At 49.3% G+C, this 17550-nt stretch overlaps 2 protein-coding genes across 2 annotated transcripts; one reads left to right on the forward strand and one right to left on the reverse strand.

Moving 5' to 3' along the window:
• Positions 1-3666: 3666 nt before the first annotated feature.
• C8R40DRAFT_1042991 (uncharacterized protein) lies at positions 3667-4420 on the reverse strand (the record flags this gene model as incomplete). Its single annotated transcript, XM_046224130.1, has 2 exons — positions 3667-4128; positions 4316-4420. Coding segments are annotated over 2 exons (567 nt in total), but the record flags the coding sequence as incomplete, so codon positions are not given.
• Positions 4421-16586: 12166 nt separating this feature from the next.
• Positions 16587-16970, forward strand: C8R40DRAFT_1026286 (uncharacterized protein; the record flags this gene model as incomplete). The annotated part of the gene is made up of 1 exon (XM_046223085.1): positions 16587-16970. A coding segment is annotated over one exon (384 nt), but the record flags the coding sequence as incomplete, so codon positions are not given.
• Between the last annotated feature and the right edge of the window lie 580 nt (positions 16971-17550).

Below are 17550 nucleotides of genomic sequence, written 5' to 3' on the forward strand. Positions count from 1 at the left end.
CAGGTCGTTCAGAGGTCGTGCTATTTTGGCAAAATTCCGGATAAAGCGTCGGTAGAAGTTTGCAAATCCCAAGAACCCTCGTAGTTCCCGAAGATTAGTAGGGACTGGCCAGTCGCGAACAGCCGCTACTTTTACCGGATCCATTCTCACCTCCCCTTCTGAGATGATGAGTCCGAGGTATTCAATCTGTTGTTGTTCAAATTCGCATTTTTCTGGTCGTAGGTAGAGGTCGTGCTTTTCTAACCGGGTTAATACTTCCCGTACCATTCGTCGGTGTTCCTCGAGATCGTTACTGAAGATAAGGATGTCATCTAGGTAGACTGCCACCTTGCCGGCTGCAATGAGATCAGCAAATATAGCATTCATAAGTGCTTGGAACGTGGCAGGGGAATTTGTGAGACCAAAGAACATGACCTTAGGCTCGAACAAGCCTCGGGTTGTTGCGAACGCGCCTTTCCATTCGTGCCCCTTCTTAATCCGTATGTTATTGTAACCCCAGCGGACATCAAACTTCGTGAAGTATCTGGCTCCCTGAAGTCGACTAATGATGTCAGCAACTAATGGGAGAGGGTATCGGTTCTTCACAGTGTACTCGTTCAGTTTCCGGTAGTCTTGTACGAAACGGAGTTTCCCATCCTTCTTCTTTACGAAGAAGACCGGTGATGAGATTGGTGATTTTGAGGGGACGATATAGCCTTTCCGTAGGTTTTCTTCTAGGAAACGATCCAACTCCTCCTGCTCGTTTAGGGACATGGGATAAATCTTGGTACGCATGGTTGCCGGTGCTCCAGGTACGAGATCAATCGCATGGTCCCAAGGTTGGTGGGCAGGTAATCGTTCGGAGGCGGATTCTGAGAAAACCTTCTTGAAATCACGATACTGCTCAGGGACCATTTCTTCGAAGGTTTTAATGGGTTTGTCTCGGTTGGCTTCCTCTGCTAGCTGCTGGGAGTAAGTGAATCCTGCGGCGCACCAGACTTCCTCCGTCTGTTCCTCTAGGATTCCTGCTTTTACCCATGCCCGGCGAGTTTTATGATTGGCTCGAATTCGGTGTATTGGTGGTTCTTCCACCGCTGCTGATTCACTTGGTTCAAGGGTCGCTTCTAGTGGCACCTCAATGTGGGGGTTTTCTGCGGGAGGTTCCAGTTCCGGGAGTTCGAGGATCGGGGTTTCTGTGTGAGTGGCGGCTAGATGAGAGTACAAGATTTCCTCGTCTGGGACTTCTTCTATCGTTACTCGAGGAGGCTTTACTGAAAGTCGTCCTTTCTCCCAATCAATCTCCGGATTTACCTTCCGTAGCCAGGGGAGTCCAAGGATGATGTCTTCACCTCCTAGGTTGGTGATCAGAAAGTCCATCCATCGCTCTTGATTATCCACTGTGAGTGCTAGACGTGCAAAATGGGTTATCCGTCCAGCTCGGTTAGGTGTTCCATCGATATTAAAAACGTCGATTGGTTTATGGAGGGGTGCACATCTTACATGGTTCCGGGTGACAAAGTCTTGGTTTAAAAACAGGGCGGTAGCTCCACAGTCTACCATGGCTGCAGTTGTTATACTGTGATTCCTTCCTCTTAGTCTCGCATGAATTCGGAAATGTGGGGAAGTAGAGTTTAATTCCCGGATCGACGATATTGTACATGATGGGTGCGAGTCATACGAGGAAGTAGCGAACATAACAAACTGATTACGGGGTACTCTCGGTGCAGCCGAAGCGGGTACCCTCTTTAAAAACCCTGTTGAAAGCCAGAGGACGAGGAGGACATAGCGTTAGCACGATCAAGTAATTCCCTTATTTGACCAATCTGATTGGAAAAGTCCTGGTTAGGGGGGCTCGGAGTAGCAGCTACGGGTGCAGAAGCAGATGTTGGGGTCGAGGACGCGATTTGGACGGATTCGTTTGGGAATAGGGAGAATGGCGCGGGTCCCGTAGCGGATATCTGTTGGCGTCGAGGTTGCTGGCGTCGGCCTCGGTCTCGTCCGAGTCCCATGAATTTGTCTTGGCAGACTGCTTCCAGATGTCCTCGACGTCCACAGTAGCGGCAGGTGGTTTCTCGGTGTGGGCAGTTTTGCTTGACATGACCTTGGGCACCGCAGCCGAAGCATCGTCCTCGCATGCGAGCTAGGAATGCTTCCCTAGTATTCCCATTACTGGTGTGGGTTGCATCAATGTCCATAGCGTGGGGGTCAGCAGGGGTAGTATGAGCGGTATGCGTGGGAGGGTATCCAGAGTTCCGGCCAGTCATGGTGGGATCGTGCAGGTAGACATCCACTGATATGGCCCGTTTGATTGCCTCCTTCAGAGTCGGAGCAATTCCTTGGGCAATGTTTACGGTGATGAGGTGTTGTCGGATCTCTGGGAGTAATGCAGTGAAGAAACGTTCCCGCAAGTCAATATCAGACATTTCAGTCCGATCTCCGATATCCTTGAACTTCTGAGCGAATTCCGCAACTGTCTGTCCTTTACTTTGCCTGAGATTCTTGATCTCACTACGGGCTTCCATACCTGGGTCCATTGGTTCAAACCGTTGGCTAAATTCCTTCAGAAACGCCTCCCAATTTCCTCCAAAAGGGGGATTTTCCGCATTGAAATGTAGCAGATGGGGAGTTGCCCAATCTCCGGCACTTTCTGTGAAGAAGCCCAAGGCGGACTTGATGAGTTTTACTTGGCTTTTGGCGAGATCCGGTTGTTCTGACGCCCAATTCTGGAACTGAGCCATGAAGCGACGGGCTTCAGCGCCATCTTTACCCTTGAAAACCTCGGGTTTGTTCATGCTTGACTTAGAGGATGAGCGTTCCTCCATAGCTGTAGCAAGGTTAGCTACTTGTCTGATGAGCTGAGCCATGAGATCCTCCGCAGAGGTGTTTGGGGCAGGCGGGATAGGAGTCGACATGATGGGAGTAGGCAATCGGGGCTGGGGAATCGGCAGGAAGGTTATATTGCTCACAGTGAGTGGCTCTCGGATTGAGTTCGAAAGGGCGTTGGGGCAAGGTTGAGACTGGCAATCGCGCCAAGTATCGTCGTTGTTATGGGCGTGAGCTTGGTCTCTGGGGTCAAGTGCGTGCGGGAGTGCGGAGCAGTCTATACTGGCAACAGGTGTTTCAGAGTCGGGCGGAACTGGGGAAGACGTGGTGTCTATAGACCCTGCAAGGACAACCTTATCGGTAGGCTGTCAGTGCAGTAATAGATCTTGACCTAATGTCACGAAGCGGCAGGGGCGGAGTGACTAACAGAGCGGGAAAGCGGAGCGACTAAGCAGAACGGTGAGGCGGAGCAACTGGACAAGGTAACAAGGCGGAGCGACTAAGCAGAACGGCGGCAAGCTGGTCCCAGATAATGACAGAGATATATTGAGTATCGTAGTCATAGGTAATAATAAGTAAGCACATACCTGGTCCCAGATAATGACAGAGAGGTCAAGATAAGGGACCAGGCTGTGGAGGGTTGGCTATATATACATAATCCGGTCTGCGAGAAACAACGATGTAATACTGTACAGTTTAGGAACAAGGAAGGTGGCGGAAGCCAATAGAAGGAGAAGATGGGTCAGGTGGATCAGTAATCGATGGATCAGTAATCGATGGGGGTTTGACAGTGATGGGATGATGTATCGTACAAGCAAAGGCGTCGAGACGGTGAGAAAAGGAAAATGATAGGGGCTGCGTACTTTATGACAAGGAGTGGGATGGACTTGTATGGACTTGAATGAAGTTGAACCGAGATGGATGAAAGTGGATAGAGTTGGATCGAGATGAATGAAACTGGAAGGAGTTGGAGGAACTTGAATCGAGTTTGGCGATGGTTAAATGAAGTTGAACCGAGATGGATAGAGTTGGATGGAACAGAATAGATGGAGCTGAACTGAGTTGGATCAAGATGAATGAAACTGGAAGGAGTGGGATGGACTTGTATGGACTTGAATGAAGTTGAACCGAGATGGATGAAAGTGGATAGAGTTGGATCGAGATGAATGAAACTGGAAGGAGTTGGAGGAACTTGAATCGAGTTTGGCGATGGTTAAATGAAGTTGAACCGAGATGGATAGAGTTGGATGGAACAGAATAGATGGAGCCGAACTGAGTTGGATCAAGATGAATGAAACTGGAAGGAGTGGGATGGACTTGTATGGACTTGAATGAAGTTGAACCGAGATGGATGAAAGTGGATGGAGTTGGATCGAGATGAATGAAACTGGAAGGAGTTGGAGGAACTTGAATCAAGTTTGGCGATGGTTAAATGAAGTTGAACCGAGACAGATAGAGTTGGATGGAACAGAATAGATGGAGTCGGAGTGAGTGGGATTGAGATGAATGAAACCGGAAGGAGTGGGATGGACTTGTATGGACTTGAATGAAGTTGAACTGAGATGGATGAAAGTGGATGGAGTTGGATCGAGATGAATGAAACTGGAAGGAGTTGGAGGAACTTGAATCAAGTTTGGCGATGGTTAAATGAAGTTGAACCGAGACGGATAGAGTTGGATGGAACAGAATAGATGGAGTCGGAGTGAGTGGGATTGAGATGAATGAAACCGGAAGGAGTGGGATGGACTTGTATGGACTTGAATGAAGTTGAACCGAGATGGATGAAAGTGGATGGAGTTGGATCGAGATGAATGAAACTGGAAGGAGTTGGAGGAACTTGAATCAAGTTTGGCGATGGTTAAATGAAGTTGAACCGAGATGGATAGAGTTGGATGGAACAGAATAGATGGAGTTGGAGTGAGTGGGATTGAGATGAATGAAACCGGAAGGAGTGGGATGGACTTGTATGGACTTGAATGAAGTTGAACTGAGATGGATGAAAGTGGATGGAGTTGGATCGAGATGAATGAAACTGGAAGGAGTTGGAGGAACTTGAATCAAGTTTGGCGATGGTTAAATGAAGTTGAACCGAGACGGATAGAGTTGGATGGAACAGAATAGATGGAGTCGGAGTGAGTGGGATTGAGATGAATGAAACCGGAAGGAGTGGGATGGACTTGTATGGAGTTGAATGAAGTTGAACCGAGATGGATGAAAGTGGATGGAGTTGGATCGTGATGAATGAAACTGGAAGGAGTTGGAGGAACTTGAATCAAGTTTGGCGATGGTTAAATGAAGTTGAACCGAGATGGATAGAGTTGGATGGAACAGAATAGATGGAGTCGGAGTGAGTTGGATGAAACCGGATGGACTTGAACTGAGTTTAATATAGATGTTGTTGGATTGAGATGAATGAAACAGGAAGGAGTTGGAGGAGCTTGAATCGACTTTGGCAACGGTTGAATAGTGGAGTAGTTCGCCGCCATACATTCTCCAGCCCAAAGTGCGCAAGCATCCTGTCAAGCCCATGCCTTGGGCCTCCATTCCGCCGCTCGGTATTCCGAAGATCCACCCTTTATTGTAATCTCTTTCTTATTGTTCTTTCTCGCTACATATACCCTTTCATTCTAGTCTCTCCTTATTGTCTTTTACTTTACCCTGCAGGACTACACGTATAGCTCCTAGTAGTTAGTCTGGCGCTCTGCACCGTTGCGCAGCTCCGTAGATATAAATACTGCCTGTATGCTACTGTAGTTCCTCAGTTTAATTATCGACTTAGATTCCCTCCTTAACTCTGTGCTCCTTTAAGTCTTCAGGCTCAACGCCTTGAAGTACTCTCTCTATAGCCTTTGGACTTATAAGTTCTTTGGCTTGCTCCTCGTCACTGGCATTACTGCCGCTCCGACTTGGCTGTAGCTTAGCTCCTCCCTCTATACTCTCGACCTCCGGGGACTAACGGCATAACGGCGGTGTTGTTAATAACTTCACTACTGTCCCATTCGTCTTCCACACTTAGCCACTCTGTGACCTCTGGCACGGTTACATGGTATACATGATCTTAACACATCCTTTGGAAGTACACCTGCTGGGATATGGTGATTGCCTTCAATACTGGGCCCTGGCATAGGCAATCTTCGCACATCCCTTGGACGTCTCGGTTTGTGATGTGGAGGCCGTCGACCAGCTTCCAGTTAGACATGCATAGGATACGCTGTATCCCTATGTGCCCTAGGTGTCAGTGCCATGTGTGGATATCGACTGGTCGGTCTCGTGTCCAGGAGTAGTTTGCTGTTGTGGGTCCCGGCTCTAGGACCACTACCCCATACATCTTATTCCGCCCAAACCCTTCCAGTATGATCTCCCTGCTCGATTTGCGTACTGTCATTACTCCTTGCCCCCAGTCACCTGGCATACCTCGGCTATCCAGTGTTGGCAATGAAATCAGGTTATGGCCAAACAATAGTGTGTGCTTCACTCCTGTAAGCTTTACCGTTCTTTTGACATTCCTGACTTGCATGATAAATTGTATTGTTCCAGTGCCTCTTATCTTGAACTTCCCGGTGTTGCCTGAGATGGCGCTACTTCCACCCTGCCCTTTGCCCAGCACTTTCTGGCAATGTGCCTGGGCTTGCTACAGTTATGGCATGTTGTCAAGTCTATGCCGCGGGCCTCCATTCCGCCGCTCGGTACTCCGAAGATCTGCTCTTATTGTAATCTCTTCCTATTGTTCTTTCTCGCTACACATATCCTTTCGTTCTAGTCTCTTATTATTGTCTTTTACTCTTTCGTCCTAGTCTTTCCTTATTGTCTTTACTCTACCCTGCAGGTACTACTTGTATAGCTCCTAGTAGTTAGTCTGGCGCTTCGCACCGATGCGCCGTTCCGTAGATATAAATACTGCCTGTACGCTACTGTAGTTCCCCAGTTTAATTATCAACTTAGATCAACTTAGATCTCCCTTCTCAACTTAACTCTTCTCTAAGTCTTCAGGCTCAACGCCTTGAAGTACGTTCTCCTCGACCTTAGAACTTTAACGTTCTCTGGTCCGCTCCTCGTCACCGGCGATACCGCCGCTCCGACCTGGCTGCTACTTAGTTCCTCTCTCTCTACTCTCGCTCTCCGGGGACTAACGGCGTAACGGCGGTGTTGTTAATAACTTCACTACTGTCCCACTCGTCTTCCGCACTTAGACACCCTGTGGCCTTGGCACGGTTACACGGTGTACATGATCTTAACAGTATAATTAAACTCAATCCGTTAACGTCGTACTGACATATCATTTTTTATGCCTCCGAAAACTCGAGCTCAATCTAGAGCTAACTCCGAAGAAAATACTTTCTTCACTACAGCCCAATCATTTGCCCCATTCTCCGACTCTATCTCTGCCATCGGTCAACCACGTCGCCGTAATCGCGGTTTCGGTCCAGCTACAGTCCCAACTACGTCAACTCTTCCTGAAGCTATGGAAGAGGAACAACAATTCGAATACAGCACCTTGTACACTGGTGACGGACAACCTGTCCAAGTCTTGACCCCTCGCCGTGGACAACCCCCCGTGGTCGCTCCGGCTCGGGGCCGGTCTACTACTCGAATTGATTCCCCAATCCTCCAAGCCATAGCCCGCCGTACGGGTAAACAACCCCAACGTCGTGCTACTTCTGAATCTCCTCGTGACCCACCTCCTCATTTCGATTTGGACACCGGTGACCACGATGATCAAGACCCTCCTGTCGACCCCGACGATCCGGGCGCCGACAACAATCATGACGATCTGGATGACGATTCTGGCGGTTTACCGCGTGGTGAGCCTGGTGGTCCCGGCGGTCCCGGCGGTCCTGGTGGACCTGGTGGACCTCGTTCTCCCATATCTCCTGACATCCCCAACGAGCAACGTGCTATGTTGGAACTCCTCTCGGGGTTCAAGGGTTCCATTGAGACCCTTGGCACCGTCCTCGCCGCTCTCGGCCGCCCTTCTGACAGCTCTGAATCCAAGAGCAAGGTCAAGGAGCCAGAGGTATTCGACGGTTCGGATCCCCGTAAACTCAAGACGTTCTTCGTCAATCTCGCCCTGGTCTTTAATGACCGTCCAAAGTACTTCACCGACCAAAGGAAGGTGAACTACACCCTTTCCTATCTCAGTGGGTCAGCCAAAGAATGGTTTGTCCCTGATATCCTCGACCCGGATCTCGACTCGCTGCCGGCCTGGACGTCCTCCTTCAAAGCCCTTGTAAAGGAGCTTCAGGACAATTTCGGCGTTTACGACGCCCAAGGCGAGGCCGAAGATTCTCTCGGTAATCTGAAGATGAAGGAAACCGAGAACATCCGGAAATACAATATCCGGTTCAACACCCTGGCTGCTAGTACCAACTGGGATTCTGCTGCCCTGAAATGGGCTTATGGACGAGGCTTAGCTGAACGCATTAAGGACGAAATGGCGCGTTTGCCCGAGCCGGCGACGCTCGCCGATTACCGTCAAGAAGTTCTTCGTATTGACAATCGTTATTGGAAACGCGAGGAAACTAGAAAGCGTGAGGCTGGTAAGCCTTTTGTTGCTCGGAACCCGAAGAAGGGTTCCTCGGACTTCAAGACTGGTTCTACTAACCAGCAAAACAACTCTCAGCCATCTGGCTCTTCGGCGCCGTTCACGCCGAAACGTAAACCCTTCTCTGGTGGTAAGCCTAACAACAATGGTAAGCCCCAGAACTCTTCGAATTCCGGCCAATCCGGCGGTCAGCGCCCCGCGTTCAACCATCTAGGAGCAGATGGTAAAGTACTTCCCTCCGAACGGGAAAGAAGGATGAAGAACAACCTTTGTCTCTTCTGCGGTGGTAAGCATCAGATTGCTGACTGCAATAAGCGAAAGGCCCGAGAATCGAAGGGCCGCGCTGCCGAGGTTGAAGAAACCCCCGAAGCAACCATTGAGGTTGTTGAAGAGGATTCGGAAAACTAATCCGCAGCTCTTGTTCCCCGGTACGAAACGGGAGCTGCGTTGATCAGGTTCGTACCTCACCTGGGGAGTTATATCTCAACGCGTCCGCTCTTTCTTCCATTGAACGATCTCTTGTAATATCATTAACTACTGAATTTCCTTTATCCGATTCGGCCGCGCCGGCCGAACCCATCTCTGCTCTTCTTAAATTTCCTACTCTTGTTGATTCTGGTTCTACTGACTCTTTCATCGATACTCGTTACGTTTCTCAGAACTCTATTCCTACGACCAAAATTTCTCCTGTTAATCTTCGTCTCTTTGATGGTTCATTATCTTCTAAACCCATTACCGATATGGCGAATATCGCCGTTCGGTTCCCTTCCGGCGAGCTGCTTCTCTTACCCTTTTATGTTACACATTTAGATTCATCTTGTAAAGCAGTACTAGGTTACAGTTTCTTATCCCGCTACAATCCGTTGATTGACTGGGCATCTCGAAACATTACGTTCCGTAACACTTCACATCCTGATTCTCCACAGACGTCTGTGCCTTCTGCCATCAACCCCGTTGCTGCAAAGGTCGCTGTTCCGCTACCGGAACCTTTGCCGTCGGTTTCACCGACAATTCTGGAGACCCCTCCTGGGGACTCACTTCGCCCTCGCTCTCGCTCCCGCTCTCGCTCCCGCTCTCGCTCCCGCTCTCGGACTTTACGGGCCAAGCCCCTTTCGTCCAAATTCCCCTTTGAACCCATCTATTCTTACCCTACGGTCTCTCAATTCGCTGCTCAACTGGAAACTCCCGAAGTCGACATTGCACTTGTCAGTGCTGCAGTCTTTAACAGGGCTTGCAAGGACGCTGGTATGGAACCCATCTTACTTCGTGCTATCCACTCAGAGGTCGCGGCCCGCGCCGCCGACCGCTCTTCCACCACTCCTACTGTCCCTCCACTCCATCCTTCTATCCCAGAAGAGTACGCGGAGTTTGCAGACGTCTTCGACGAGATTGCTGCAGATTCACTTCCTGAACACAGACCTTACGACCTGAAGATTGACTTGGAAGAAGGCGCTTCGCCGCCTCTCGGCCGTATTTATCCTTTGTCTGAAAAGGAGCTAGTCGCCCTTAAAGACTTTATTGACAAACAGCTGGCTACTGGTGCCATCACCCCATCATCCTCTCCTCACGGCGCTCCGGTCCTTTTTGTCCCGAAGAAGGACGGCAAACTTCGCCTTTGCGTCGATTTCCGTGGACTCAATCGTATTACCAAAAAGGATCGTTACCCACTCCCACTCATATCAGATCTTCTCGATGCTCCGAAAAGAGCTAAAATATACACCAAATTGGATCTCGCTCACGCTTATCATCTGGTCAGAATCGCTGAAGGTGATGAATGGAAGACCACCTTTCGGACCCGTTACGGCTCTTACGAATGGAAGGTTATGCCGTTCGGCCTTACGAACGCCCCTGCGGCTTTCCAGCGGTTTGTTAATGACATCTTCTCTGACATGCTCGATGTTTGTGTCATCGTCTATCTTGACGATATTCTGATCTACTCTGATACGCCAGAAGAACACCGAGAACACGTTAAGGAGGTTCTTCGGCGGTTACGGAAACATCGGCTTTACGCCAACCCCGAGAAGTGCGAATTCAATATGGATACTGTTGAGTATTTGGGTTATATTCTTTCTCCCGACGGATTGACTATGTCCAAGGAGAAAGTTCAGACAGTTCTAGAGTGGCCGGTTCCGAGGAAGGTTAAGGACATTCAGTCCTTCTTGGGTTTCGCAAATTTCTATCGTCGTTTTATTTATAATTACAGTGATATCGTTGTGCCGATGACTCGGCTTACCCGAAAAGGCGCTTCCTGGATCTGGAACAGCAGCTGTCAAGAGGCCTTCGAAAATCTCAAAATCGCTTTCACTTCTGCGCCGATACTGGCCCATTGGGAGCCGAATCGCCCACTTATCGTGGAGACCGACGCTTCCGATTACGCCATTGCGGCTATTCTTTCCATCCAATATGCTGACGGTGAAATTCATCCTCTAGCCTTCCTTTCCAGAACGCTTCATGCGGCGGAACTCAACTACGATACCCACGACAAAGAGCTACTGGCCATCTTCGAGGCCTTTAAAGCTTGGCGTCATTATCTGGAAGGTTCGGGTGATCCGGTGGACGTCGTCACCGATCACAAGAATCTTGAGTATTTCTCTACTACCAAGGTTCTTACACGCCGACAGGTCCGATGGTCAGAATTTTTACATCAATTTAATATGGTCATTCGCTTCCGGCCGGGGAAACTCGGCGAGAAACCCGACTCGATAACTAGACGCTGGGACGTCTACCCTAAAGAGGGGGATATCGGCTACGCCCAAGTGAACCCTCACAACTTCCGTCCTATCTTTACTAACGAACAACTCACTGCGTCTCTTCGAGCTACCTTCTTGGAAGGCCCGGTTTTACGAGCCTCGATTATCATGGATATCGAAGCCCTACACCAGGCAATCATCCTCGCCCTTCCCGCCGACCCGAGCTCCGTTGTTGGTTTGGAACTTGCAAAAGATCCTTCCAATGAACGTTGGAGCTTAGGTAGTGACAAGCTACTACGCCTTGACGACCGTATTTATGTCCCTAATCACGGCGATCTTCGCCTTCAAGTCCTCCGCTACTTCCATGATCATCCACTTTCCGGCCATTTCGGCCAGAACCGCACTCTCGAAGCTGTACGTCGTCAATACACCTGGCCCAAGGTCAGAGACTTCGTTCGTGACTACGTTACCTCTTGCACTATCTGTGGTCGCAATAAGCCCCGCCGTCACCGGCCCTACGGCTTGCTGAAACCTCTGCCGGTTCCGGTCCGCCCTTGGGATTCCATCTCTATGGACTTCATTGAGCAACTGCCGTTGTCGAATGGCTATACAGCTATCCTCGTCGTTGTGGATCGATCTTCCAAACAAGCTATATTTATTCCAACTCACGACACCATTACTTCCGAACAACTAGCTGAGCTTTTTGTTATTCACGTCTTCTCTAAGCATGGTGTTCCTAATCATGTTACTTCCGATCGTGGTTCCGAATTTGTTTCGGCGTTCTTCCGGGCTCTCGGTAAAGCGCTCTCCATGGAACTTCACTATACCTCTGGATATCATCCGGAAGCCGATGGGCAGACCGAGCGTGTCAATCAGACTCTCGAACAGTACATCAGGATCTATTGTTCCTACCAACAAGATGACTGGTCGCCTTTACTCCCGATCGCCGAATTCGCCTATAACAATGCTCCCAATGCTTCCACTGGTATTACTCCATTCTTCGCTAACAAAGGATACCACCCAAACATCACCGTTCGGCCCGAGGTCGATATGAAGTCTGATCTAGCTAGAGACTTCGTCGTCAACCTCGATGAACTCCACGCTTTCCTTCGAGAGGAAATCCTTTTAGCTCAGTCTCGTTATAAGGAACAAGCTGACAGGAAAAGAATCTCGCACCCGGAGTTCCCGATCGGCTCCGAAGTATTCGTTCTTGCTAAGCACATTCGTTCTACTCGTCCTACTGAAAAATTCTCAGAAAAATATCTTGGTCCTTTCAAGGTCATCAGTCGACCTGGTACTTTGTCTTACGAGCTCAAGCTCCCAGACTATCTTCGCCGAATTCACCCGGTTTTCCATGTCTCACAGCTGGAGCCGGTTACGCCGAACCCGTTCCCGAATCGTACTCAATCTCCTCCACCTCCAATTGAAGTTGATGGTGAAGAGGAGTACAACGTTGCCGAAATCCTCGACTCCAAGCTGGACAGAAGGTATAAACGTTGTCCTCTACGTTATTACATTCGGTGGGCCGGTTATGAAGGTACCGACGATGAGTTCTCTTGGGTTGCTGCTGATGAATTACATGCTGACGAACTTGTACCGGCGTTCCACGCCCGATACCCTCACAAACCTGGACCTTGATCACAAAAAATCATTTTATTCATTTCCCTTTTCCGCCGCGCTCCGCCGAAGTCTACTTTGTGCGTTTAGAGGATAAACACGATGATAGCAAATTGAGTGTTTATCTCTTTCTCTTAATTGCTTACATTCTCCTTCGATCTACTATTGCACTTATATTTCGTTCACACTTAAACTAATTACACTTCGAACTAATTACTTTTTACGCCGCTTAGCGGCCCATTCACTTTCCGATTTCCAAAATCGAGTTGACATTTTTTTATATATACAAAGTCCAAAAAACAAAAACGATACGAGGGGGGTAGGGCTACAAGAAGGTTACAAGAGAGGCCGAATGCCGATGTCCGATGTCCGCGATACTACTACTCTACCACTTCCTTCTCCTTCCCCTTATCCGCTCGCGCCTCGGTCGGCGCCATCTCCTCCTCGACTATTTCCTCCTCCTCTCCTTCCCCATCTTTCTCCGTCTCCTTCTCCCTCTCCTCCACTTCTTCTTCTTCCTCCCTTTCTTCTTCACTCTCCTCAACAACCCTTCGCCGCTTCAGCGGACGCCGCCGCTCGGTGGTCCTCCTCGACGGTCCTGCCGCCGCCGGTCCCTCTCCCATACCCATCAAGGACATCCTAGTGTCCATGGATATGAGGCGCGTATGGTCGTCCTCTTGCCTTCTCAGCAGCTGGCGAAGGTACTGCTGAGTCTTCGAATTCGCCTCTCGTAGGGCCCGGTTATCGGCGAGGAGTTGTGCCATTTGACTTTCGAGGACAGCTAGCCGCTCGCCGCTCGGGCCCGCTCCTCCATCCTTCTTCACTACATAAGGACGACCCGAGTACGAGCATCGTACTTTCGAGTCGTGGCAGGGCTTACATATTACGCTACTCCGCTTGCCAGCCTGCTTCAGGCAAGGGATTTTCTTCGACCTGCACCGTTCGCAAGGTTCTCGGTCTTCTTCGTCCTCATCATCGTCGTCGCCGTCGTCGCCGTCGTCTGGGTCCTCATCGACGACCTGAGTAGAAACAAGTCAATAAAGAAGATTTAATGTTAGCCGAAAAAGACGTACCGGGGCCTTGGCTTTACCCTTTCCCTTATTCTTCATCTTCGATACCTCCACAATAGGTCTCCTCGGCGAAGCAGAAACATCCCCGGTGGAAGTTCCGCCTTGACTTCTGGCGGTAGCAGCCTCCGCCAACTTCCTCCGTCGTTCGACGATCTCGTCTTCCTGTTCTCGAGCCCGGACGGCCCGATCGCGAGCATCTTGAGCAGCTTGGCGTCTCGCCGCCGCCGCTCGCTCCGCCGCCTGCTTCTTCTTTTCCGCCTCCTCTGCCGCCTTCTTAGCAGCTGCCTCCTCCGCTGCCTTCCTTTTAGCAGCCTCCGCTGCCTTCCGCGCCTTCACCCTCTCAACCCTCGCAAGGGCCTCCCTGATGATTTCGTCTTCGTCTTCGTCGATAGGGGCGCCGGGACTCGGAGGATCGGCGGGGCGAGAAGAGGTGCTGGCGGAGGGTTGGGTGGTCGTGGTGGTTCGGCTGGTCGTCATGTTGGTGGACTTAGAAGATTTTGAGAGAGTTAGGGCCTTAGCGGCAAAACCCTGGGCCTTTTATAGGACAAAAAACTGCGCACGGACCAGCGAAAATTTTCCTTCGAGTTGTACGGGGTGTACGGTGAACCGCGCCAATTCCCGGTACTAACGGCTTTTGAAAATTCTCCTGCTGACTGATGGGCCAAATCCCCGATCCTGACGGCCTTTGAAATTTTTCTTTGGTGACTAACCAACTACCGGTATTAATGGCTTTCGAGGGCTCAAGCCTAAGAGGGGGATACTGTCAAGTCTATGCCGCGGGCCTCCATTCCGCCGCTCGGTACTCCGAAGATCTGCTCTTATTGTAATCTCTTCCTATTGTTCTTTCTCGCTACACATATCCTTTCGTTCTAGTCTCTTATTATTGTCTTTTACTCTTTCGTCCTAGTCTTTCCTTATTGTCTTTACTCTACCCTGCAGGTACTACTTGTATAGCTCCTAGTAGTTAGTCTGGCGCTTCGCACCGATGCGCCGTTCCGTAGATATAAATACTGCCTGTACGCTACTGTAGTTCCCCAGTTTAATTATCAACTTAGATCAACTTAGATCTCCCTTCTCAACTTAACTCTTCTCTAAGTCTTCAGGCTCAACGCCTTGAAGTACGTTCTCCTCGACCTTAGAACTTTAACGTTCTCTGGTCCGCTCCTCGTCACCGGCGATACCGCCGCTCCGACCTGGCTGCTACTTAGTTCCTCTCTCTCTACTCTCGCTCTCCGGGGACTAACGGCGTAACGGCGGTGTTGTTAATAACTTCACTACTGTCCCACTCGTCTTCCGCACTTAGACACCCTGTGGCCTTGGCACGGTTACACGGTGTACATGATCTTAACACATGTGATCGTTGGCCTGTTGTTGCCATTTCAGGACTGGGCTGTCGTGGTATTGGTGTTTGAGTGTGCTGCCATTAGGGCTTTTACCTTTTTCATATCTTGCTTGACCTCTCTTCGCTCCTCTTCTTTTTCATGCCAGAGTGTATGGAGGTATGTGAATGCATTGGCACTTGAGCTCCCTGGCACACTACGTACATCTTGCCTCCACTCTGGCGGCATGGAGGATATGACAATACGGTGGAATTGGGCGTCAGTTGCTGTCCTGCCCAGGTTGTGGACCTTTTTTATCAGGTTTCACATCCTCTTTTCATGTTCCTCCATCGTGGATTCGGTGGGGTTGAATTTTTCCTGTCTGAGGCTCGTATTGGCTAGATGGATTCTCTGCTCGTCCCTCTTTTCGAAACGCTTAATTAGTGCCAACCAGATTTCTGATGTGCGCTTTGTTTTGTCTATTCCCAGTCCGATGGGGTCTGTGATGTTCAACACGATCACGCCAGCTCTACGAGGCTTCCCACTCAAGGCATGGTATGGGGCTGAAGAGCGGCGTTGCAGCTTGGGACGTCAGGTATATGGGTCCCGGGTACGAGTTAGGCTTTGCGATTGTACTGTTGATGTATCCAGTGAGTCCTCTTGACTGCACTGCGAATAATATTTCCCGCTTATATGGTCTCCAGTTCTCTTTGCCGATGAGCTGTTTCTTGTCCAGCAATCTTGGTATGTTTAGACTGTTTCCAAACGACATTCTCGAAAGTTCTACTTTTATTCTTCCCTGATAGCCTTTTTAGAATGCGAGTCTCATAATCTGTTGGAGTAAGTAATTCTCAGTTGGTAGAAAAACAACTGATATTATCGACATATCTACCTGTTGGAGTAAGGAATTCTACAACAACTGAGGTGTATGTGTTCAGTATCCGTCGTGTAGTCTATGTACTGTACAGTATATGGTAATAACGCCGTTTACTATATTGTGGGTTTGTGTATGTACGGAGTATGTCCCAACATGGAGGAACTTCAATCAAGTTTGGCAATGGTTGAATAAAGTTGAACCAAGATGGATGAAACTGGATGGAGTTGGATGGACTTGAACTGAGTTGGATTGAGATGAATGAAATGGGAAGAAGCATCCTATTGACTCAGAGCACTATTATATACACTAGATGGATAATCTAATGAATTCCGATCCCTCATAAAGCGAAGGAATCTGGAGGCTTTGGTTCAGCGCGACTAATTTCGGAACCAGTGACTAAGCGCCAGCTTTCAGCGCACGGAAACCTTGGCGGCGGCTGCCCAACATATAAGGAAAAGGTCAAGTGACCATTGCTTTCGAAGTCCGACAAGGAATACACCGTGCACCAACGCCACTCATGAACTTACTCTTACAACATATACTATACTTCTGCCACTCTGCATCAGTATAAACGGAAGTGTTTCCAATATGCTTCCCAAAGATCCTGCGTTATCGAAACTGTTAGGTCCGGAACAGGACCCTAACATTGTTGAATATCCCAGCATATGCATAGATACAGACATTGTCGAGGAGATCGCTCGTCATGACTTCCCAGCCTCTAGTCTCCGGAGAATCATACTCACTGCAGGCAAAATCTTGCCGGAAGACAGCCTCTCTGTTCACACTGATGAACTATGTCAGTTCCCCACTCTCGAATCCTTGCTTCCTCACCTGCTTGCCTATTTCTCCGTCCTCGCTTCATGTCTGCACACCAGTGGGAACCCCAGCGCTTCATTCACGTTCATGAATAGGACTTACTCGTATACGGCATCATTGGTGGAAATGGCATCCCAGTTCGAATGGTCGCATGTGCTGGAATATCATACCCTGTATATGAACAAGCGCCAACATGAGATGAGGCGAGGAAATTACAGTGGATGGGGCCCAGTAGATCTGGACATTTTTCTGCAGCTTGTAGCGCATTCCAGTCTGCGAAACCCTCCTGCCAGTAACTTCTATGTCGATCATAGAAAGAACAGCAGAACACAAGAAGAATCTCGCGTGGGTAGGAATGGCAAAAGGGAAGGAAATTTATTTTACATTGGTGAAACAGGAAAAGGGATCTCCGTTGGCATTGTCATTGCTATTGCTTTCTTCGCTATTTACATTACATTCTCTAAATAGGTGATGTTTCCAGAACTATGTGCATTGGAATTCAATGATGCTTTAACTTCATCCCAGTGGTATTTCTGGTTTAATGGATCGTAAATATGTACATGTGCACCTTGTGTAAAGATACCGATCCATAATAATATAATTTACCTGCATTCTTTGTTCCTTCAACATGTCAATGCGCACAGGACCTCGCCTGCCTCCTCTCCTCTTTTCGTTTTGCCGTATCAGCAGCTGTCTCCTCCTTGGTCTCCATCGAAGTTAATCTGGGTACAGACGGACTCGAGGCACGCCGTGCGGTAGTTGGTCTCACCTATTTGTGGAATATTCGGATAATCCATTCAAGCTCGAACCTCCACTG

Source organism: Lentinula edodes (genome assembly GCF_021015755.1).
Source record: "Lentinula edodes strain Le(Bin) 0899 ss11 chromosome Unknown C8R40scaffold_14, whole genome shotgun sequence".
NCBI classification, from domain to species: domain Eukaryota; kingdom Fungi; phylum Basidiomycota; class Agaricomycetes; order Agaricales; family Omphalotaceae; genus Lentinula; species Lentinula edodes.